The sequence below is a fragment of the Fundulus heteroclitus genome, chromosome 6, assembly GCF_011125445.2.
Source record: "Fundulus heteroclitus isolate FHET01 chromosome 6, MU-UCD_Fhet_4.1, whole genome shotgun sequence".
NCBI lineage: Eukaryota > Metazoa > Chordata > Actinopteri > Cyprinodontiformes > Fundulidae > Fundulus > Fundulus heteroclitus.
In genome coordinates this window covers 20,690,436-20,714,379 of record NC_046366.1, presented here as the reverse complement: position 1 = coordinate 20,714,379, position 23,944 = coordinate 20,690,436, and the positions used below count along the sequence as shown (strand labels likewise).

At 39.3% G+C, this 23,944-nt stretch overlaps 1 protein-coding gene across 1 annotated transcript in view; it reads right to left on the bottom strand.

Annotated features, from left to right (window-relative positions):
- The window catches only part of wnt9a (wingless-type MMTV integration site family, member 9A), a 35,361-nt gene extending 23,689 nt beyond the window's left edge, over positions 1-11,672 (bottom strand). The window contains exon 1 of the mRNA XM_036138304.1: positions 11,525-11,672. Coding sequence (XP_035994197.1) covers positions 11,525-11,616 — 92 coding nt within the window. The 5' untranslated portion in view covers positions 11,617-11,672. The remainder of the gene's footprint in view (positions 1-11,524) is intronic.
- Positions 11,673-23,944: the final 12,272 nt, after the last annotated feature.

The window sequence follows — 23,944 nt, the reverse complement described above, 5'->3', positions numbered from 1 at the left end:
TTACACACAGTGCCTCTCAAACGTTTTCAACCCCCCTCACACTATGACACATTACAACCACAAACTCCAAGTGTTTTATTGGGATTCAATGTCATGTACCAACACAGAGATAACTAACAGGCAAGGTGGTGGTGGTGGTGTGGGGGGGGGGGGGGGGGAGCCTACAGAGACGGCTATGCTCACCGTTGCTGATGCGGTGTGGATGTCCTGACTTATTTCCAAACAAATACAAGAAGTGATGACGGAGCAAACGAGAGCGATCAGAAAGCAGAACTATTCATTTCTGTTGGAAACGTCAGCACTGAGGTCAGCACTGGAGTAAACATCCATGCTAGGAGGTTTAGCTACAGCAGCTAAGGAGCACAAGGAGCAGAACCGAGCAGTAACTAAGCCAAATGGACTAAACTCGGGTTACTTGCACGCAGATGGGTAACACTGCTTTGTTCTGATCCTTGTGCTCCTTAGCTGCTGTAGTTACCTCTCCTAGTGTGAATGTTTACTTCAGTCAGTGGTCAGCCTGACATCAGTGTTTATGTTTATCAAAGTGCTATGCTTATGCTTGACTTGAGTTAATTGAAGGGACACAGCACTACACTCACATGTTGCCAGATCAGACTGATGGTTTCCAGCCCAAAGACAATGTAAAACTCACCCAACTTAAAAAAAGCCTACATTTCAACCTCTCTTGGACTCATGTAATAGCATTCAACAATTAAAGCACAAAAGAAAGAACATGCCATTAGTGCACAACTGCACTGGAGCAAAGAAAAAAAAAACGTTGTATGTACAGGCTTCCAACAAAATGTCCAATCAGGCAACCAAATAACTCACAAGATCACTTTCACAATCACGGTATAGCAACCGGAAATTTTTTTTTAATCAATAGCAATCAATCCAAGCATGAGTTGTAAACCTAACTTAATATAAAATTCCTTTCTCTCACAGAGTATAGATCAGTCTTAACATTTGTCTTTTACACACAGTTATTCATTGATGATGTCATGTTTGACAGAGTCCACACATTTCAAACACAAATTAACTAATAAAAATTTCAAGGAGATGGCATTTTATTAAAATGTGTCAGTTTTAAGCTTTTTGCCAAACAATGACAACTATTTCGAGATTATTTATTAATTCTTTCTAAAAGCCCCCCAAATGTGAATAGTTTTCCTAAATTTTACAACCCACCCATAAGCTATTTTTTTCCTGCTCAATGTGTTCAAAAGAAGCCTACTTGGGTCGAAACCTGCCCAATCTGGCAACACTGATTATATTACACTAGATTTTGGGATTTTATTGAGATATGTTTTTTACCTCAGCACTGTAGGAGTGGTCACAGAGCCACTGTTCAGCATGAAGCATATACAATGTTTTTTGTTTTTTTTTAAAGTGTGCACACCTGCAAAAATGAAATGTGCCCCTAAACCCCACCCCCTTAAATACATTTCTGCAGCCGGGTCTGGGTGATGTACCGTATTAGTTTTAGCCCACACAAAGTGCTTCCCATGTTGTCATCATCTGACCAGAGTCCCTTCTTTTGCAGGACTGCTTTGTCCCTTACATAGCTTGTTAAAAACTGGAAACATGACTTCTCAGTAAGGGCAGATTTTGAAGTGCACAATGAGTTGTTCTGTTAACAGATTCTTTCAACTGAGCAGGGGATCTCAGCAGCTCCTCCAGATCCACCATGGCCTCCTGGCTGCTCTCTGATTAATGCTTTCCTCGCCCAGATTTTCAGTTAAGGTGGATGGCCATGCATTGCTAGGTTTGCAGTTATGTCATGTTCTTTCAATTTTGAGATGATGGATTACAAAGAACTTGGGGGATACCAAACCTTATCTTGCTTTAAACTTCTCCAGAATCTTATCCCTGACTTGTCTGGTGTTTTCTTTGCTTTACATTGTCTTTACGCTTTTTGTTTACTAATGTTTTATTAAGAAACCCCTGATGCCTTTACAGAACAGCTGGATTTATACTGAGATTAACTTGCACAAAGGTGGATTCAATACTCCATTAAGATTACGTTTGCAACCAGATTTTACTTAGGGGTATCAGAGCAAAAGGGGCTCACCACATATGCCTTCCAGTTTTGTTTTTTTTTCATTCTTATTTGCATTAACATTTTAAGTACCACATAACATTTTCCTTTCACTCTACAATTATGCTCTACTTTGCATTGGCCTATCACATGAATTCTCAGTAATATACATTGAGTAGTGGCTTTCCCTTTCATTAGTTTTCTAAAGAAATTAGAATAGTCTAGCGCAAACCCTCAGTCTTCAGACACATTTTGTAATCTACATCCATACACTTGAACACTGGAGGCTCAATAGTTTGACAACTGAAGTTGGGCTCGGGAACGGGAGTGGGACTATGGAGCATATAAGAGGTTTAACTGCTATGTGAGAACTCAAGGCGGCTAAGGTCAGCGGCTCAGTTGCAGTCATTGTGTGACTGGCACAGATTTGGTGTGCAGCAGTGTCCGCATGACTCCACTGATCTAGTACAGAGCAGCCCTGTACCAGCACACCAACACCCCAGACACATTCAGGCACACTAACTTGGCTCTGACATGAGCCCAGATTGCAGTTATTTGGTAAGATCGGTACTAAAATCGGTTTTCTTCTTTCTTTTCAAAATCGAGCATCATTCTAGAATTATTGGAATAAATTTTGCTTTGACTTTCTAGTTTCTTCTGTTGATCACTGGATCCAGCTGCACATTTAACACATATTGGTATTACTAACTGGTTGGGTGGTTTGAAAATTAGCTCCTAGGTAGAATCCAGGCAACAGGGTACGTATTCCAAATCCATTAGGAGGCTCCACAAGGTTCTATTCCTGGCCCATTATTGATTCATTTATATATAAATAACTTAGAACAGAGCATTGCAAACTCAGCTTTATACTTCTGTGTTGTTTACACCATAATTTACAGCTCAGCACTGACTGCTGAAAACATTTTTGAGCATATCCAACATACTTTACAGTACCAGAACTGCTCTGTCCCCTACAACTTATTTTAAATGCAGAGAAAACAAAGCTTCACCACTTCCACAAATGCAAAGGTTGTCACTCTTTGAGAAAATATGAGGAAAGGTCAACAAGTAGATTCAGTGTCAACTTTTAAATCTCATTGATTCTTAATTGATAAGAACATGTATTTAAAGCAGTGTGTTCATTATCAAAAGCTGAGATACTTATTTAGATTTGTTTTAAAGAAACAAGCCCTGATTTTCCTTTCACGTAAAACTGAAACTAGTAGATTACATATTTTTGCCTATTATTGACCGTGGAGATATATTTCAAATAAATGTTTCTTTTTCACATATTAGGCCACTAAGCTTTATTATTAGCTGGGTTTTTCTTACTCATCATTGTCTACTGTTGGCCAACATAAACTGGTCGCCCCTTCTTTCTTGTCGCCTATATACTGGTATTGGTTTTCATACAAAGCCATTCTAGGTAATATACCTCTTATAGAGCTTCCATAATTATGTGAAAACAAGAACATCATAAACATCAATAGACAGTAGAGAGTTTAAATTGTTGCTTTTAGAAGAACTGAACCATGAAAAAAGCTTTCGGGTTTATGGGTCTGCAATCTAAAATAATAATAAGTAAACCTGAATTAACACACTGGAGTAAACTCTGGAATCAAAGCCAACTATGTCACATTGATTCTAGGGAAGCTTTTTGTCATTTATGTCTCACTGCTCTCTTGGCCAGGTCTTCCACGTAAAAGGGGCCTGTGATAAAAAAAACGAAAACCACTTCAACAATGGAAATGAATGAATGAATGAATGAATGAATGAATGAATGAATTAAATCTCATTAAAATAAGTTCTGTAACCAGACGGTATGATAATCCCCAATAATCTGCCATAGGCTACTGAATCCAAAAAACAATGGTGGACAAAACGTACACCTTTTAGTTCTAATGTTTTCAATAACAATTATATAATGAAGGCTCCTGCTCTTCACAAACTCATGTTTCGATGAATAACATGTCATGTTCTAAAGTGACACTGCAGCAGACAGATGCTGCAAATTAAATGTATTTAACTGACAGATCATGAGCTAGTTTAAGTTGTATTACACAACTTAAGGCAAATGCAGCCTTTTTACTCAAAAAGCCTGCCATGAAACAGGCAAATCGTCTGCTTGTCCAGCACAAGTGTGTTGCTTATCGTTAAATTAAACCTTTGTCAATTGGTAATTAATCTTTTCTGCAAGCAGATCCCACTTCCTACAACTAATTTCTAACAGGGAATTTATAGACATCAACTGCTGTTTCTGCACATTTGTCTTTTACTAATTTTGTTGTGAATTTTTTTTTTATTTTCAAAGCAGATAGCTTTGAGTTTTCTGTCCTCATGCTTTCATGTCTTTCTTGACCTGCTGCATTTCCAATATAACACTTTTCTCATTTTATTCATACTATGGCACTACATTTTTAGACACAGCTGAGTGGGAACAGTCAACATATTTTGACAGTGTTGATTCAGCCTGTTGAGAGGGATATATATTACTTTACATTGTTTAAACTGACAGTTCAATTGTGGCCATATTTTCAGTTAATTGCCAAGGTGCAACTCATTAGGGCCTTTGCGCTCTCTTAAATGTTGATTTACAAGGTAAATCAACATTTAAGTGCCAGTGCCAATTACAAGGTAATTACAAGGCAAATATTCAAAACCTCTTAGAATAAAGTATTCAAACATTTTTGATTTTGCTCTAGAATTGTTGCTGCAAGGTGCAGTTCTTGACCGAATTTGTTTATTTCTATAAACAAATAAAAGAGAGCAAAAAGAGCATTTAGATTCATTTAATCATGATCCAGCAAGTTTATAAAATGGTCCCATAAGGTTTGGAAGTTTGCTTCTAGGCCAATATTATCTGTCTATATAAATAACCTAGGGCAGAACATTCTGAACTCATCTTTGTTTGATCAATCAATTTTCCTAGATAGATGTTACATGTGTATGGAATTACCATTTCAGACTGTAAATGAAAAGACTGAGAAAAACCTTACCTGTGGTCAGATGATGGAAAACCTCTGACATAATGGCCACCCTAACAAGCCTCAATTTATCAATGTCTCACTAATAAGTGTATCTTGAGTCTTTATTAGTTTTCCAGCTGCAAAAGTGATGTGTATTTTCTTTTCTGTTTGTTTTATGACCAACAGGTTTCCTTCAGATCTCTCCTATCAACAAAAACAGCAGGCTTTTGTAACCAGACTGAAACAGCCATCCTTTTGTGATCAAATATGCATTATAGCTGCGGTCGCTTCTTCATTCTGATGGCACAGGAGCTACAGGATGTGAGCATGCCAAAGACCATTTCAAACCCTGGCCAAACCATTTAATCTTTTAAAATATCCTGTACAACCATGTTATTTTACACAGCAAGTCCCTTAACAAACCACTACACAGACCCTGAAACCTTTGTAGAAAAGGTGTGTAACTTTTTGTCAGTTTCTCTGTTTTAATAAGAACAGTTCATGTAAGCTGCAGCTTACACTCATACAGGCCCCTATTTCTTCTCCAGTTCATCTAGGAAAATGTTCCTAACTGGGGATCATCCTTCATACTAAGACCGTCCTGGGTGTAGCAGGCTTTTCCACATGGATAAACAAAAGGATTCAAAAGAAATTAGGGCTTAGCTCAAATCTGGATGTTTTAAAACAGAAGTAAATGAGGCAGCTTTTACTTCTGGCATGTGATCCCTTATCTAAGCTTGGAGGTTTGCATGATCTCACTTTCACAGCACGGGTGTAGAAAGAATCCTATTGACTTGACTCTCGCAAAAGTGATACCCTTAGAGGTGTGGCTGTAGCCACAGGATATCCTATGAAGTTGGGAAATCCCTCTATCAACGTTGCTCCCCGCCCTTGCTGCACGTCAGGGCTAATCAGCTCTTATGGCTCAGTAATGAGACGACTGCCACCGCTCTCTGCCAGGCAACGCCAGCCTGGGCCTACACCAGCTCTGCTGCTTCTAATAAAAGGTAATCACCCAGGAGCTCCCCACAAACCACTGGAGGGATGCCAGCACGCACATGAGGCAGGCAAACCAGACAACTGAAGGGAACAAAAGGAAACGGCTAAAAGGAGACGCTTTAAAAGTAATTGTAACATTTCTGAGCCATGCCAAAGAAGTAAAGCGAATTAAAAACATGCCGGTGCTTGATAAACTACAGGGTCGAATAAGCTAAAACGGAGAAACACTTCTAACTGCAGCATGTACAATGCTTTGCAAAAATATGCCCCTTAATTTAGTTTTATTTTTTTACATTGACACATCAGAACCACAGACTTACTTGTATCTTATTGAGATAATATCTCACTATTACAGTAGGACTGAAGAGGCAACGAAAGATACACGGTTTTCAAAATCTTTTTGGTAAAAAATCTAATAAAAAAAATTATCATAAGTGGATGAGATGTGTGATTTAATCTCGTTATAAATCCAGGTGTTCTGTGAAGGCCTCAAAGGTTTGTTAAAGGACATTTGTAAACAGACTCGGAAAATAAAGACCAAGGAACACAGTAAACAGATCAGTGATAAAGCTATGAAAATGCTTAAAGCAGAGTTATAAAACAATCCAATTGAGCTCCAGTCAGATCGCAGAGAAAAATGGGCAAAGATTAAAATTTTTAGATGTGCAAAATTGGAAGAGACATACCCCAAATTACTTGAAGCAATAATTGCAGCAAAATGTAATATTATAAAGGGGCAAATACGAATACATGCCAGAGTTATTAGGTTTTTACTTGTAAAACTTGTCAAATAATCTTTTTTTTCCACTTCACAATAATGCACTACCTTGTTTTGGTCCATCACAGAAGATCCCAACAAAATAGAAAAAAGTTCTGTTGTAATGTGAATAAAATGGGTAAAAGGTTCAGGAATCTAAATAATTAAATAAATATTGCTCAATAAATTACCAATCAACCAACCAACCAACCAACCAACCAACCAACTGTTATTTATCAGTTATTTGTTTTATTTCTTATGTTGTGTGTAACTGACTGATGGCACTTTTAATTCCGCTGTTCATGTGACGATGACAATAAAACTCTAATCAATTCTGATCTGTTTTTGCGCAATTTCTTTCACGTTATTTTTTAACTACTGCCTTTCCTAACGGAGTGCCGAAAACAAAAATCCTGCCTCAAAGCACAACTATGCAGCTTAAGGAACAAACTAATAATACATATGGCAGCAACTGAACATCAACTGCTACATTTGGGTGTCTCTGTAATTGGTAGATTCCAGTGTCATGAATGTGAGCCGGTTTCCTGTATATGTGACACACAACAAACTAAATTAAACAGAGGAGAAAAAAAAAGAGGGGGGGGGGGGCGAGATTCTTGACTCAGTTTGAGGACCCGCATTCGGTAACCAGACCACAGAATTACATGCCTTAAGCAAACACTCAGATTTAAACCAACAGAGGTACCTCACAGAGCAGTCATAGGTCTGAGAGTTAAAAATAAAACTCATCAACGTGATGCAATGTTGCGCTGGAAGAGATTCTTCAACTCTTCCATTTCAAAAGGACAACTGAGCAGCGGATCGGCACCTGCCACAACAGGCTAAGGGAACAAAAAAATGGATTCGCATTCTTGTGGCAAAGGATGACAATTTATGCGGGTGCTCGACTACGCCAGGAATCTCACCCCGCCCTCGGGTGAGTGCACTATGGGCAGGAGAGATTGTGTTTATGTTACACTTACGCTCCACCGCACTCTGGAAATTGAGTATGCAACATTGACTATTTTCAGTAAATCAGTACCCAGGAGGTCCTAGGAAGACTCACGCTCATGGAATATTTTATTTGAGCAGGTTTGTGTTTGTGTGCGTCCTTCCAAGTTAAGGCCACAGCATCGCCAGTGTCAGGTTTCCCAGAACCTGTCCACTAGGCAGTCACACTTGGTATCTGAGTCACCTGTGCAAGCTGTTTCGGTATGCTTCAAGTTCATCAGCTGCAGGGTAAATCCTTCACTGACGCTACTCATTCATGTTCTCCTCTGACTGGGCTGGAAAATAATAAATCCCAAGTAAGATAATACCACATGTCTCCCCACACCACAGAGAACAGGCCAGCTGAGCTGAAAACGAGTGGTAATTGAATAAGTCAATATGCATTATCATTATGACCATTAAGGCTGGTGAAGGTGGCAATTTGGCTCATCAGCTTTAACACACAGGGCCTGCCAAGGGCAGCGATAGCAACAGAAAGGGAGTCGGGGACAGAAAGCAGAGTTACTTTTGTCCTTCTAATGTGATATAGACAAACTAATTGAGCCTAAAGAATAAAGTCAGAGAAAGACACAGCCATGGATGCAAGCCTGTGCTTCTCCATAGGAGTTGTTCCCATGAGACTTTTTGTAGCATTTTACAACAACTAGTTTCAGAGGAGTGCCAGTATTATTTTTAACTTGCATTAACAGATTTAAAAAGGAAGAAATCAAATATTCTGACTATATTCAAAAAGTTGTTTTCCCCATCTGCAAAATTATTTGTGTGAAAACAAAAGCCCACTTCAGCTGGTGAAAATCTCTCAAATTTGAGTTTTACAGGACCTCAGGGGGACATTTCTTGTCCTCTCTTGCAGATTCACCACAGTTCACGGATCGCCTAATACCTCTGGATCCTGCGCACCCATACCTGCCATAAATTTGACTCTGCTGGAAACGCCTCTGGTGTCATCACCCTGCAGTCTACAACCATTTGTCTCAGTGTATCTGGGGAGCACTAACAAACAACCATGAGAGATTTTTTTTGCAGAAAAAAAACAACGAACAGGCAGGTAGATCTTGCTTAGTAACAGTGCAAAATCTTTTCAGATTAGTTACAGGAGAAACAAGACAGCTGGCCAAGTTGATCTCCTGTTAACGACCATGTCAAGACCACAGCCAGCCAGAGGCATAACTGAACTAAGCTTCTGCATAGGGTTCCCAAACCCTGCCAGGCCCCCTGCCACTTTCACACATAATGTGCCCCTTAAAACTTTGGGTACCAAGAAAAAGCCTAAATTTCAGTTTACCCAGGCAGATTGATAATTTAAAAAGATTTAATTTTTTTTTTCAAATTTATATTTACTTCAGATTTAAACAAATTATGTACTGAGTATAGGTAAATATGTGGGTAAATATCTGATCTTTATTTAAGAACATACCATATCAGTCAAAAGCGTTGCACCTTCTCTCTCAAATCTCTGTCCAGATGATTTCAAAACAAACAACACACTGGCTGCTTGGATATATGGTCTGCCCTCACTCGAAATTATGTTTCTACCCTGAGGTTGAACCCCTATTGCACAAGTATTCTTCCCTCCTATTTGTGTTCTTCTTCTCACTCAAACTTTCCCCGCAGCGTGACACAAACCCCCCTCACTCCGGTCTGTCCTCTCTGCTACTGGTTTCTTTTTGCTCTGCTGCCCGGAACTGAGGCATAACAGTGTGCAACTGTGACACCGCTGCCTTCTTACCGGTGAGCTCGTTTTATTCATACAGTTCACTCCAAAGGATGACAAACTGGATTTAACTGTGTACTGTAATAAGGACAGGTGACTGTCTTAAATGTGTTGCAATCCAAAGGGGGGGCCACCGCAGAAGTACCTGTTTAGTTTTTCATATTAGCCTATAGAGGGCACTATAGTTTGCACCTGACCCATCACAGGCAACAAATATTAGTTTGAAAAACATTATGATGGGGGCAAGGATGCCTGGTTCTCCTGTACAAACATATTTTAAACAAGATTGTTGCACTTTAGTAATAATAAGCTGTTTTGTGTCATTTAAGTTGTTAAAATATCTTTAATATGTTTATAAGCCACCTAGAATCAATACCTGTAAGTATATAGTAATAGTTAAAACCTAGCTCCAAAAAACAAATACAAAAAAAACAAGTCTTACAGTTAATTTAAAAAATGTATTGCTGGGAAATCAACAACAGAACAAGTTGTGATCAACATTCTCTGCTCCAAAACCATTAGAGGTGGACCGTATTAAAGGGTTATTACCAGAGCTGAATGTCTTGGTGGATGTGCTGCTCATTTTTCTCCTTATTTTTTGTCATTATTTTGTACTTTTGCAATTTTGGTCATTTTATGCCACAGTTTTTTTTTTTTTTTTTTTTGCTGTGGGATGTTTCACTCCGACCTTGTGTGAATTTGTATTATATTTTTGACTGCTAACAATCAGCAGTCAACGTAAATAACAAGCTCAGTCTACTATAAGGATCTGATCAAAATGAAAAGCTAAGAAAATACAGTTTGAAACAAATATTAAAGCACAATTAAATAGAATAACTTCATTATGTTAGCATTTTTATATCTATTTGTCTCTGATGATTCATTAGAATACTTAATTTAAAATGAAAAGAAAAACTGAGGAGCAATGCGTTAAGAAGCTACAAGGATGAATGATGAAATGAATGATGCCCTGTTTTGCAACATGTAGTTGTAAAACGGGAAATGTAATTAGGGCAGGTGGTTGATGGGTGTACTGGGAAGCGGCCCCCAAAGCTGTTTCTGCCCGGGGCCCGTTATAACCTTGGGCTGGCTCTGTCTGAGAGTAAACATTGGAAAAACTGAAAATTAAAAAAAAATAAAAATAAATAAAAGAAGCTTCAGTAACATTTAAGGGAATTTCATGAGAGATACACCTGAAATCCAAGGCGTTCCCTCCCTGAGAATAACCCACTTAGCCTCCCTCTATAATAAACAACAATGTGCCTAAATGACATGGCTCATGAAAATTGGGCTCAGGATTCTAAATTATTTTCCCTACACGTGTTTCGAGTGTTGTTTAAATTTGACCGAGACAACCCGAGAGAGAGAGAGAGAGTGAGTTGGGGAGAGAGAGAAAACTTGCCAAAGCTGTGCCATGTTTATGCTGGATGGGGGGAATTTTCTGTGCAAGCTGAGCAGACTCTTCGGCCACCGGTTCACTTCAGTCAGTCAGATTGCTTTATTGTTACCAGCTGTTGGGTCTAAGGCGCTCGCAACTCACCTTTCGCTCCGCTCCAAGCGGCAGCCTTTCAGAGTAACATAGGATTTTACAAACGCTTCAACAAAGTTATCAGTAGACAGCTACCTGCCATTCAGCTGACGCCAACTGTCGGAGGTAAAGAATGAACTATGTATCCTCAGCCAGCATTGCTCCCCAAAGCTGCGCGTCTACCTATAATAGACGCTCCTGCGCCGTTCAGTCGCCCTCTACACCCGCTGAAACGGCAGATAACCTGCGACAGACACCAGCTGCGAGGCCTCAGAGAGTGACACCTCTCTGACCCGGTCGGTCCTGCCCTGCTATTGCAATCACAGCGAATCACTTTCAGTCACGCCGTGCAACTTTTAAACCGAGCAAGCCACTGTTTCCAAAAGGGAAAGAGAATGCGTTACCTGCCGCTTTGTCATTCAGTGACCAATGAAATCAATGAAAGCAGCATCAATGGCCACCTGGACCTGTGGTGGTGGTGCGTGCGTGCGTGCGTGCGTCAAGTTCTTACCCGAAGTAAGCTGTGGTTGGTCCAGGCAAGCTGAGAAGATGCACTATAACTGTGAACGATAACCATCCCAGGAGTAGGTGTCCATCCAGCATTTTGCTGCGGCTCCAGGGCAGATCATTTCGTTTCTCCTGAGTAGCTGTGTAAAATCCCTTGCTGTAAGCTCAACACTTCTTATACAGAGAGGAGCTGCACTGCGCTCCTCCCATGAACAGAGAGAGAGAGAGGGGGAGAGAGAGCGAGTGAGAGAGAGACAGAGAGAGAAAGAGAGAGACATGGCAATACATACTACACTAATTCACAATTCCTTCTCAAGTTTCACAGGGATAGTTCATAGCTCGGTTTGACTAAATTCATGGTCGGTGCAAGTGTGTGTGTGTGTGACTGGGTTTACTGTTTGTACACTGGGTTAATCTCAGCTGACCAGAGCTGTATGATAAAATACTTCAGCCTGTGACAGTTAGTTTCCAGAGAGAGGTGCAAACCCTTAAAATGGTGGAAACCAATACAAACAGCTGTGATGCTATTAAACCGTGTAGTAAACAGTCCTTTTGGCCAGATGACACAGAGAATAAATGCAGCTCCTTTTTTTTAATTTATCTATTTTACTGTGTTTGTTTATGCAGTGACACACTTTCTGTTTTACGACAAATAGACCAAAATGAGCTTCGTTTTTAAAGCGTTACACTGGTCGACAAATCAGTTGCTCTCACTCAAAGCCATCGGACTCGGATGGATAGATCTATCCTCCATAGCCTAATACATTTGACAATAATAATAAAAAGCATTGATCTACACCAGACTTTTTGTGTTGAAAATAGGGTGCTCAAATCATTTCCTTTGGATAAACATAATATTTGCAGATATCACAAAAGTCAAAATATGCATGGGGAAAATTGGGATTTGATTCAGACATAAAAGTACAAATCTGAGAAACATACAAACTCTTTAGTGTTGCTCTTTAGTGTTGCCATTACTTTTTATTAGGATTTTACTCACTATGGTAAAAAAAAAAAGAGGTAAACAGCACATTACTTGTATAGTGCTTTCTGATATCTGGACCCCCACAGCGCTTTGCACTACATCCATCCATTTACTTACTCGTTCACATGCTGGCAGTGGTACATTGTAGCCACAGCTGCCCTGGAGCAGACTGACAGAAGTGGGGCTGCCAGACAATCGGCCCCACCGGGCCCTCTGACCACTAACAGCAAGCAAAGCAGGTGAAGTGTGCGCCACTGTTGTCCCAGTATAATATAGTTCAGTGCATAAAAGTGAGATGAAAGGAAAATGGTTTTCAACTCAAAATCTTAAACATTTGTTGTGCATTTATATTTTGTCCCCCAGCGTCAATACATTGCAGAATGACTGTAACTAACATTGATATATTACTATATAGGACATCACATGACTATGGCGTGACACAAAGGCACCATTGCTATGTATTGTGTCATGGCTGCTGCAGAAGCAGAAGTATTATCACAGGTACACAAAAATTATTATTTGTAAAGGCCAATAAACTTTTATAAGTAGAATAACATAGTGCTTTAACAATTTGACTTGTATTTAATTGTAATCTAGCTGGCATGAAATGTAATTTTCAAGAAATTCAAAGACAAGTGAGTGATGTAGGCAGGTATGTCATGGAAAGTAGTGTTTATAATACTAAAACTAAACATTTTACCTGGTTAAATAAAGGTTAAATAATATCATATATTACAAGGCTGTCAATATTCACCTATAGTAATTTATTAGTGGAGATTATGAAGGGTGTACACATCTGAATTTCTGGACATTTTAGCATTAAAGCTGCAGTAGGGAGTTTAAAAGCAAACAAATGTGGAATTAGCCTGAAAACTTGACCAAGCATACCTTCTACCTCAATCTGACAGTATGGCGATCTTTACAGCACGGTATACCGGAAACAATATAATTTCACAGTTCTCACACTGTTTATGGATTTATATTTAGGGATTAGCAATTACATAAATCTATGGATCTTAACATCAGCAATTTTCTCAGCTTTATTTTGAGCCATATTGTATGAAAATCAGATAAGAACCAAGACTGCTACGACCGTTTTCTTTTTTTCTTCTTTTTTGACAGATATGTACTCATTCCACATTAGAACAGCATGGTTTTGTCGACAAGGCTCAATGCATAGCAATGGTGCTTGTGTCCACATATCACTATTTACAGAAGCGAATATCCAGTCATATATCCATCAATTTTCCAACACGCTTATCCTTATTGGGGCTGCGAGGGGTGCTGGTGCCTATCTCCAGCTGTCAATGGGCAAGAGGCGGGGTACACCATGGACAGGTCGCCAGTCCATCACAGACCAGTAATATATATCAATGGTGACTACAGCTGCAAGTCTGGGATATGGCCTTCTTTGCACGTCGTATCACTAATATGACTGTTGTGTTCTTTGGTCTCAGTGGTTCTGGTATTTAGGCCTTCACAAAACAGCTTTAATTAAACTGAAACTAATTTCTACCATTGTCCGTCCCTTATAATGTGACTTCTCAAGTCATTTGGTTGTATTTGATTTTATTTAGAGGCATGAGGGTAAAGGTGAGGGCTATAAGTACACACTACATCTTCCAAATTTCTATACATAAAATAATGTATACTTTTCCTAAACATCACTGTCATTCACCGTTTTGCTTTGGGCAATGACATAATTCAAAAAAAAATTTTGAAATTTTTGTTGTAATGTGACAAATTCTGAAAAAATAACCATGCTCCATTATTGTCAAGACATTGATTTTATTCTCCAAAAATGAGAACATGCAGCAGAAAGTTATTTTTTATAATGTACATTTAGGTTCAAGACATCACAGAGATCACGCCTTCTATGGTTCATTGGAGTTCTCACACCGTATTGGATGCCAGTTCACAACAAGTTCCTCAAATATAACTGCAGGCAGTTTCTCAAGAAATTGAAAAGAAATGAAGATGAAAACTTTTAATCGCTTTGCAAAAATGGCCCATTGAGCAACATCTTGGCAAACTATCAGTTGTCAAGGCAAATCTTCTGAACACTTTGGCAAGTCCTCTCCTGAATAATATCTACCCGTCCTACGCATTTGATTGCATAAGATTTGGAGATTACAAAAAAAAACTGCATTTATTGTCACGGTCAACATGCTAATGAATACATGTTCTGTTGTCACACTTACATGTTTCTAACTAAATTGAGAAACTCAACACGGTAAATTTATGTTAGATCAGAAAACAGATGATAAGCAAGACAGGCATATATACATTTTTCAAAAAAAATGATATGAAGATAAAACAGCTTGATTTGGAAAAATGATCCACAGACTATAGAATGCTCAGAATACCTTGTGTCTAAGATAGCGCTTGTTGATTCTGGTTTGAATACATTTCAACGGCTTAGCTATTAGTTAACATCATTTATGTCGGCACACGCCTTGATTTTTTGCCAAGTAAACAAAAAAGTATCTGAACTTGGGTAGAGGCCAGGTTTTCTCGGCAACATTTGCTTCTAATCTTAAACAATGGCTAGCTTGTTTACTGTCAAATAGTCACTTTGATTAACCTCCTTACAGCTTTTACATGTAATTTATGTTTAATGATCTGAAATGCAACAATGTGAAAAGGGCATGCAAAAGTCTCACGTTCTGCATAAAATAATTGACTGAAGAAAATGTTTCTCAATCTGCACGTAGAATCTTAAACAGTGACTAAAGTACTATGCTTTTTAATGAATCAAGTATTTTGTCATGTGTGAGGCAACTTCCAACGTCACATGAGCAGTCAACATGTTTCTGCAGCTCCCATTCACTCTTGAGTTTTTCCTTTCTTTAAATCTATTTTTGGATATTTGTCATGATCAGAGACAATCTTTTGACCCACATGAAGGAAAACTCTTTAGGACAAGGATATTTTACAAATGAGGCGATGATTGTTCTCTGTAGGGAGAATAAAGTGAATGTGTTCAAAGAATCTGAGGAACAACCAAGAACTTTGGCTTTGAAAAATATGGAGAACAGAAAGACATTAGAATGCTTGAAAGGATGTAGCGAAGGTGCATTTTTGACTTGAAATCTAACGAGTTCAATTGACTATTTATTCCACCTTGTTACTTTTTATTCCACCTTGTTTGTGGAAAGTATGGAGCTTAATGCTTTGTTGACAACATTGTTTATATTTTATTTTTGTCTTCTTGTGACTAAGCGCGCTTACTCCGGACACACACATAAACATTGACCGTTTTCATTTACTCTTCATGAACTGCTACCAACAGATGCTGCTAGTTTTATTATCCACAACAAAGGTTTACACATGTTACCCCAATAATGATGTATGTTCCCCCTCTACCAATGCCTCAACAGCCTGCCATGTCGTCCACATTGCTACCCCAAAAGCAGCATCCCCAGGCCCTTTTTCTGATCTCCATGGATTTTAATCATGTCTCCCTGTTCTTCACTCTCCCTGTATTTGACTTGCCACACCTAAGACAATGAAACACTGAACTTATTGTATGACAACACCAAGCATACAACTCACTACCTATCCTTCCTTAGATCACAACCTGGTTGACCTCCAGCCTGTGTATAAACCTCTTGTACACAGAGAACCAGCTGTGACATACAAAGTGAAGAGATGGTCTGAGGACCTACGAAGATCAATGGTGTTGCATCACTGGATACATGTTTAACATGAGACTGAAGCAGGGCAACGTACCAGAGCTGTGGAAGACCTCCTGTATGGTACCTGTGCTGAAGACCTCACGTCTTATGAAGACCCTTGAAAGATTGATTCTCAAACATCTTGTATGTTTCTGCAAGATCTTTGCTGTGGACTGGCTTCAGTGGAATCATCTTTTGGTCATTGTGGGAAAACCAAGGAGCTGGAGATGGATATCCTCAGGCAGAGACCCACCTCATTCACACTGGTTAACATCCAGGGAACTGATTTTGAGATAGTGGCAATTTATAAGTACCGGGATGTTCACCTGAACAATAAACTGGACTGGAGTCGCGACACAGATGCTCTTTACAGGAAGGATAAGAGCAGATTCTACCTGCTGAAGAAGCTAAGATCTTTTGGAATGCAGGGGGGGGGGGGCTCCTCAAGGCCTTTTTTGACCAGCTCAGTCCTAGGATGCCCATTTGACCCTGTGCAGGTGGTAGGAGATGGAACAACTGGATTTTTAAAAATAAGAACACTCTTGGACAATGCCTCTAACCCCAAGCATGAAGTTGTTGGAGAACTGGAGAACTCATTTAATCTGAGTAAGGTAATTTTAATAACTGTACAATATTATTTGTCTTATTCTGTTAATTTGCCCTCACTATACAGTATCACTGTTACACAAAAAACATTGTATCTTTATTTTCATTACTTTTGTTTACCTGCAAGAAATTACCCTACTGGTTCCTCTTCACATCTGCCCATGGTTCCGCTGAGAAATATCCAATGAAAAACATCCGAAATATTGTGTGAATTTGACTAAGCAATGATAATTTACATTTAGATGCAAGAAGGTTTTTTTACTGGCAGTTGGATGTTTGAAAATTTCTGTCCCACAGCAAAATCATGTGGGCATCTGATGTGTGATTCATGGTCGGATGAAGCATGAAAAAAACACCTGCTCACAATACTCAATGTATTATCTGCATGTAAAAAAAATAAAGAAAAAAATTGTTTTGCTTAATATTCCTTATATATGATCATGGATTAATTGGTAAATGCTCCATAACAGTCACAAAATGATCATTGTTAAAGTTATACAACATTTTTTACAACCATGAACACCTTAATGACAGCTTTATTCAAACCACAATGCGCTGTTTAAATTTTCTTGAATGCAGTCGTTTACTTTTTCATTAAAAGCATCCAATAAATAGTTACGTTTTTAACTATCTGAATTTTCTGACAGGTTGTCATTTTAATGCAGTACCTTTACCAGTGCCACAAAGGATGATGCCAGTAGTTTTGCTGAAGATTAGTTAAATTGCACCAGCTAAGCTTGTAGATTTCATGAATATACGTTCTGCATGATTTTGCACGTTCAACTCATGCTCAGCATCCATGTAGAAACCAGCACAGGTGAGCACATGAAAGCCCAGGAATGCTGTGTTTTTCAGCATTATAAGCTCATCAGTCATTCCCAAGGGGCAGTTATTCAAAAAGCCCCACAGGCCCCCAGTAAGAGTTGGGCTTCTTAATAACACCTGGTGTTAAGGAGATCAGTGGGAGGGTTTGTCAGTACATGACAAGAATGGACACTAATCCCAGGCAATACCCACTGGTCCTGCATGTCTCTTGAGTGAGATAATTGATTCCCACACCCTTTTTAAAACACAGTTGTTCCCTCTGCTAAGACTCAAATCAGGCCTGTTGCCGTCTGGTGTCAGGGAGCACAGTTGCGAGGACAGTAGTTGATTATAAGTATTGTATGTGGCAGAAGTTTGTTAGGTAATACACTAATCTCTTTAGGTTGCCAGAGGTTTCCCTTCCCAGCTATTAGAAATCTCACCTCTTTTTCTTTACTTCTTCCTGCTTCCTGCCCCCAACCCCCACCCGCACCCCCCCAGATGCTAACATAACTACCAGTGAAAGCCACCAGCTCTCTCTCAGATCCATGTGTGACTTGAATGCATCCCTCTGATTAGTGCATCGGCCTGCAAGTGCTAACTAACTTTTTGGCGCAGTTGCAGCTAGGTATTCTCTGAGCACAGACGTTAGCGCACCAGCAATTGAAATCAGACAGACTTGACAAAAGGACAAACATGAGGTTTGAGGTATTTCCTTGGAAAAAGCAATCCCCTAAAATGTATTCAAAACATTTCAGTGGTACAGCAGACTATATAGTTTGACAACTGGAGTATACATGGAATATTCCCTTTGTCTCTACGGATTAGTCAAATGAAAGGATTTGAAAAGATGCAGATTATTATTGCAAGAGTGTATCTTGTACAAATTGATTCATCATGTGGATTTCATGAAAATTATAGTATTGTGTTGTAGATAAAACATTTTTTATGAGCGAAGAGCAAAGATTAAATTCCATCTCCTGCTCGTCTCCTCATGCTCTCCTGTATTAGCCTTGGTCTGACCTTGTCTTGATATCACTTCCCTGGAGAGGAATGCAAATCGTATCCGTCCAAACCCAGTTACCACCAAACTCCTCATTCTCACCACCTCTACTCCAGCACAGGGCGATATGATCTTTTACATGTACCAGACATAATTTGTGGCTTAGGTTTGGAGGCTGACGGTGCGTCTGCGCTGCTCTGCTGTTTCAGGCGTCGGGCGCACCATCTACAGCAGTTCACAGCCTGAAAAAAAGAGGAACTGGAGAGGAACCGAAGCTGTTGTTTAAGAAACTGCACCACAGATCTCCACCTTTGGAGTGCCTCCAAGATGATTACTTATGATATAACGTATGCATACTTACAGTCTGGTGTAAAACCACCTACAGTGCCTTGCAAAAGCATTCATAGCAGTTTTTAACTTTGTGTCAAGGTACAACCTCAACAATTATTTTATTGGGATCTTCTGGGATAGACTGAATCACTTCACAGGGAAATCAAAGGATACTCATACATGCTGAATCACCTTTTTCTTCATTTAGACACATATGTTGGGGTATATTTTGACCAGATTTGCACATCGAGAGACTGACATTTTTGCCCATTCTTCTTTGCAAAATACATCAAGCTTTTTGGAACTGCCGAGTTCAAGTTGTGCCAGAGATTATCAATTAGATTCATTGTAACACATGCATATGCCTCAACCATTCTATAATAGGCCTTGGTGCCTTGTTTCACCCTCCAGCAGAAGGGTGAACATCCAATCTCTGTCAAGGGTCTTCTTCCAGGACTTCCCTGTATTTAGCTCTATCCATGTTCTCTGGCCCTGCCAAAGAAAGTTATCCATACAGCATGATGCTGCCACTACCATGCTTCACTCTGGGGATGGTTTGTTTCGTTTGAATGGTAGTGTTACATATTGTGCTTTGAATGTTGACCAATCGGTAATCGGCTTCCAATCAGAAAGTGGTGGGTTTTATTTTAGCTTCCTCGCAAGCCACATTTTGTTATACCCTTAAGCAAACACTGAACACTAAGCTGTGATCTGGTTTCTGTATCTGTGGATTACTGTGTGGGGCTGGAAGAATGTGGCTCTTGTATAAAAGTGCTTTGAGTGATCTGTGTGGCCAGAAAAAGTGCTCTTTATGTTCAGTCCATTTGCCATGTCTTCTGTCTCTTCTGCATGGCTTGTGGCGAACCCTAAGCAGGACTTATCACAGCTTTCTTCTTAACACAGGTCAGAAATGTGGATCAAATCAATAAAAGCCATTCCCTGAGAACAGATTCTCTCACTACTTGGTATGTGGATCAGATTAACTGGGGCTGAATACAATTACAAATCACACATTCAAGATTTTACTTAAAAATGATGTATTATTTTCCTTCCTCTTTGCAAATTATTCACAGCTTTATCTATTTATTACCTAAAAATACAAATTAGTTATGGCATTTTGTGGTTGTAGCATGAGCAAGTTCCAGAGGCATGAACTCTGTTTGCAAAGCACTGTAAAACACTAACTAAACTTAATCCTGAGCTGCTTTCTTTTTGATAGAGCTAACCTTTTATATTTGCACAGTATCTCGTGAAGTGTTGACACAAATTGTATTCAAGCATGTAGAGGCTTGTTGGTTATTAAAAGCCAGGAGACACATTTAGGTTGCTGCTCTGTAACAGTTGCAACAAATAAAAATGTACCTGTTATTGCAAGTTTTTTTTTTTTTTTACATCGTAATAAAATAGGGCTACTAGTTTTTCAAAAGTGTCTTTAGGTTTGTTTAAGAAATAAAAACTTTACTCATGTGAGCTCACATTTACACAATTACATTAATATAAACCCACAGCGGACTGTTTTGCTACCACAGGCGCGTGAAACAATCCTTTCATGGTTTCCGAGCAGCCCGTGAAACCCCCAGCCTGCAGGGCTGCTTGCAGAATCGCACTTTTCTATTTGGCCTTGAACAAACAGAGCTGCTCATCTGCAACGTTTTGCTGGAGAAGAGCGTCCACAGTGACACAACACAGTCTCAACAGCACCGTCAGTGGTCCATGCAGTGAAACCTCAGGTAGCTGTAAAGTGAACAGGTCGCGGTCCAGACCAGCAGGTGCTGTTCATGGAGTGGTGGGATCTGCCTAACGTAGCATTAATGGAATAAGACAGGGTTCGACTTAGCAGCTGCAGCCTGCACAGCCATCCTTTCTTCTGATTGTAACCTGGGATGACCCAGAGGAGACGGTCACTGCAGGAACAAGAGAAGAGAGATGAAGACTTTCTCACTTTTTAGCAGCTGAGTAAAAAATACTGAACTTTCATTTTAGGTGTAAAGAACTACTTTTTGCCCTGAAGCTAAATCGCGTTGATTTCTTTTTTCTTTAATGTGTCCAGTCGCAGCCTTTCAGGCATGCCATATGGAGCAGATGGTTGCCTACATGTGCCAATCACGTTGATTTAAGTGAACTAAGCACTAAAACAAACATACTGAGTCCATTTCAAAATAAATCATGTGAGAGAGAGCAGCTGCCATAAAATGTGATAGCGGATGTGCTTCTACAACTCGACGCGAGATGCCCACAAATTCCAATGTACTTTATTAGAATAATATGATAGACCAACAAAGATGGTACATTATCATTAAACCTTTATTTATAGAGGTAGTCTTGTTGAACCACAACTTCTCATTTTCAATAGAGACCCATGAACTTTGAAGACCTCAGACGTTTGCTAGAGAACATTAGTGAAGAAGCAGCTTCATGAAGACCTAGAGACATTTGTGGAAAAGTTATGTTACAAAACAATATCCCAAGTTTTAATCATTTCTAGAATTTTGTTGAACAAATCCTCTGAAAACAAAAAGAGAGTAAGGCCTTACCCCAGACTTAACAATATATTGTTTTCCACCTGAAGTGAGAGGCTGAACAAGGAGAACAGTAACAGTAGAAGCAGCAAAGAGGCCATGGTAATTCTTGAGAAGCTGTACAGATTCACAGCTCAGGTGAGAAAATCTGTTGACACCACACTTGGTAGTCTTTCACATGACAAACCTGAACGTCATGAAAAAGTAGAAAGACAAAAGCCTTTTCTTTTAAAAATTATATGAAATTTGAACTGCTGAATTTCTATTCGTAGCACCATGTATCTTTGGTATTTGGTTTTGCTCTACCAGGTAAAATCCCAAACCTTGCCTGCAAGCTGGATTCTCACTGAATTTGTGTTAACAAACACATGAGAATCCATCTTGTACCGCTCCCGCTTCAACCGTTTGTGTCTGAACCAAAAACGGTTCGGGACAATCACGTTGTAGTATTATGGTTTAAGGTTTAAGGTGAGTTTCTTGTGGTAAAGAATCTTAATCACACAATCAATCAGCAACAATAAATTACTAGTGACAGCACTAAGTAAAATGGTCTATACTGAGAAGATGAAAGTGTAACTATTTATCTATCCCCACCGTGTGTAAAAAGGAAGCCATGATATAAGCATTACCTCAGTCTTATCACCCAAACAAAGCACTGGTTGCATTGTAACATTAGGATGGATTTCTTCAATAAGGCCTAAGGCCTAGGACTAACAGTACTTTGGAATGATTTTTGCAATATATAAAAAAAACATGTTTATTTGTTTATTTTTTGCATGTTACATGTCCTGTAAAAATTCTACCTCAGATTTCTTACATGACATGTTTGCGTTGCAGTTTAAAAAAAGACCACAAGCCTATATTGTTTTGCCGATAACTCTTTTTTTGATCGGATTCATCACATTTTTGTTTTTCTGCTAAAATCTTCTGTAGACCTTAAGCTTTGTTGTGAAGATTAAATCTGTTGTCTTTTGGACAATTTACTCCAAAGATCATGTAAGATTGTGCACATGACGCCGTTTTGCGCGTGTTTTACTGGTCAAACCCAACAAATGTGATGTCAGACCATTTCAGGGAATCGAGATTTGAAACGGTCCACCATAATTTCCCCCCCTTATCTTAAACCTTTCGCAGGCTGTATTAACAAGAGTCCGGCAAGCCAGATAGGAATGTCGACGCCTGCAGTAATGCCCATCCTGCAGATAATGTGGAAGCCGAGGCAGAGCCTTTGCTTTGTTTCCCATGCCTACAGGCTATAGAGGGGAGAGTGATGAGTTGTTTCCAGGTGTCATCTCATAGTCTACGTCAAAGCTTACGGAGGCCTCACTGTCATCAAATGGGATGTTTATTTTTTTTCCCAGCAATCTGAAGAGGCAGCACAACACATGAGATGGCAGATCAGAACAGCCCGTCCTGATGCACAGATCTCATTCTGTTCTTGAACTAAGCAACTATGATGCAAAATGCTGTTAAAATATTTTTGCAGCCATCAGATCTGATTTGATAAACTTCAAATCTATATATATATATATATATATATATATATATGTGTGTGTGTGTGTGTGTGTGTGTGTGTGTGTGTGTGTGTGTGTGTGTGTGTGTGTCGATAGATATATGCATCAATGCCTGTTTCTAATTCTTTACATACTTCCTTTGTGGCTGAAAAGTATATATTAGAGTTTACTTATTGTATATCTTAATTAACCTAGTGTATTAGATAAAGGTGTTACAAGTTCAAATTATGGTATTTCCCTGTTTCCCAGTTATTGTTGTTGTCGTCGCTTTCCAATTTAAAAGTTCACTATATAAATCATACTACAGCTCTGCTACAATGCTGACATCTAGTGGTACAGTCATATTTACACACAGATAATGCAGGGCACAGTTTAGTGAATAATTTTTTTTTTCCTGATATTTTTTTTTTTTTTATCCAACTCATAAACGCATCCTGTTGCACAAAGAAGCATTAACAGCTTTCTAGTACATCAGGAAATTATTCATGGAGAACGGGGTGAAGTAATGATAGTGTGATTAGTTCAATATTTCCGCACCGCATGATGTTATCGTGGCTGTTTTATGTCAAACAGAGGGCGTCTGACTGAGGGCGGTGAGGCAGTGCAGTGACAAGAAGCACTGGTTGGCCGTCAGCAAATGACATCAGTGTCCCCGTGAGGTCATGTGGCCACACAGAGGAGACTTGATGTCCTCCTGTTTTCTTGGTGGAGGTGAACTGAAAGGAGGGGGCTACAGGGAGCAAAAAACTGGAAGCCAGGTGTTTTTAAGATTATAATTATATTTTTAAAATGTGTTAATTTGATGACTAAATATGACAAAATCTGAGAAAAAAAGTGTGACAAAAACCCAGACTTCCTATGTCCCACTGGAAAATTCAATGACCACTTCACAGGCACTACATTTTTCTTCTCCAATTTCCTTTGCCGCTAAGGGTGGAAGAAAATATATTCAGTACAGACAGTGGATACAGAGCTTTGTAGACTGG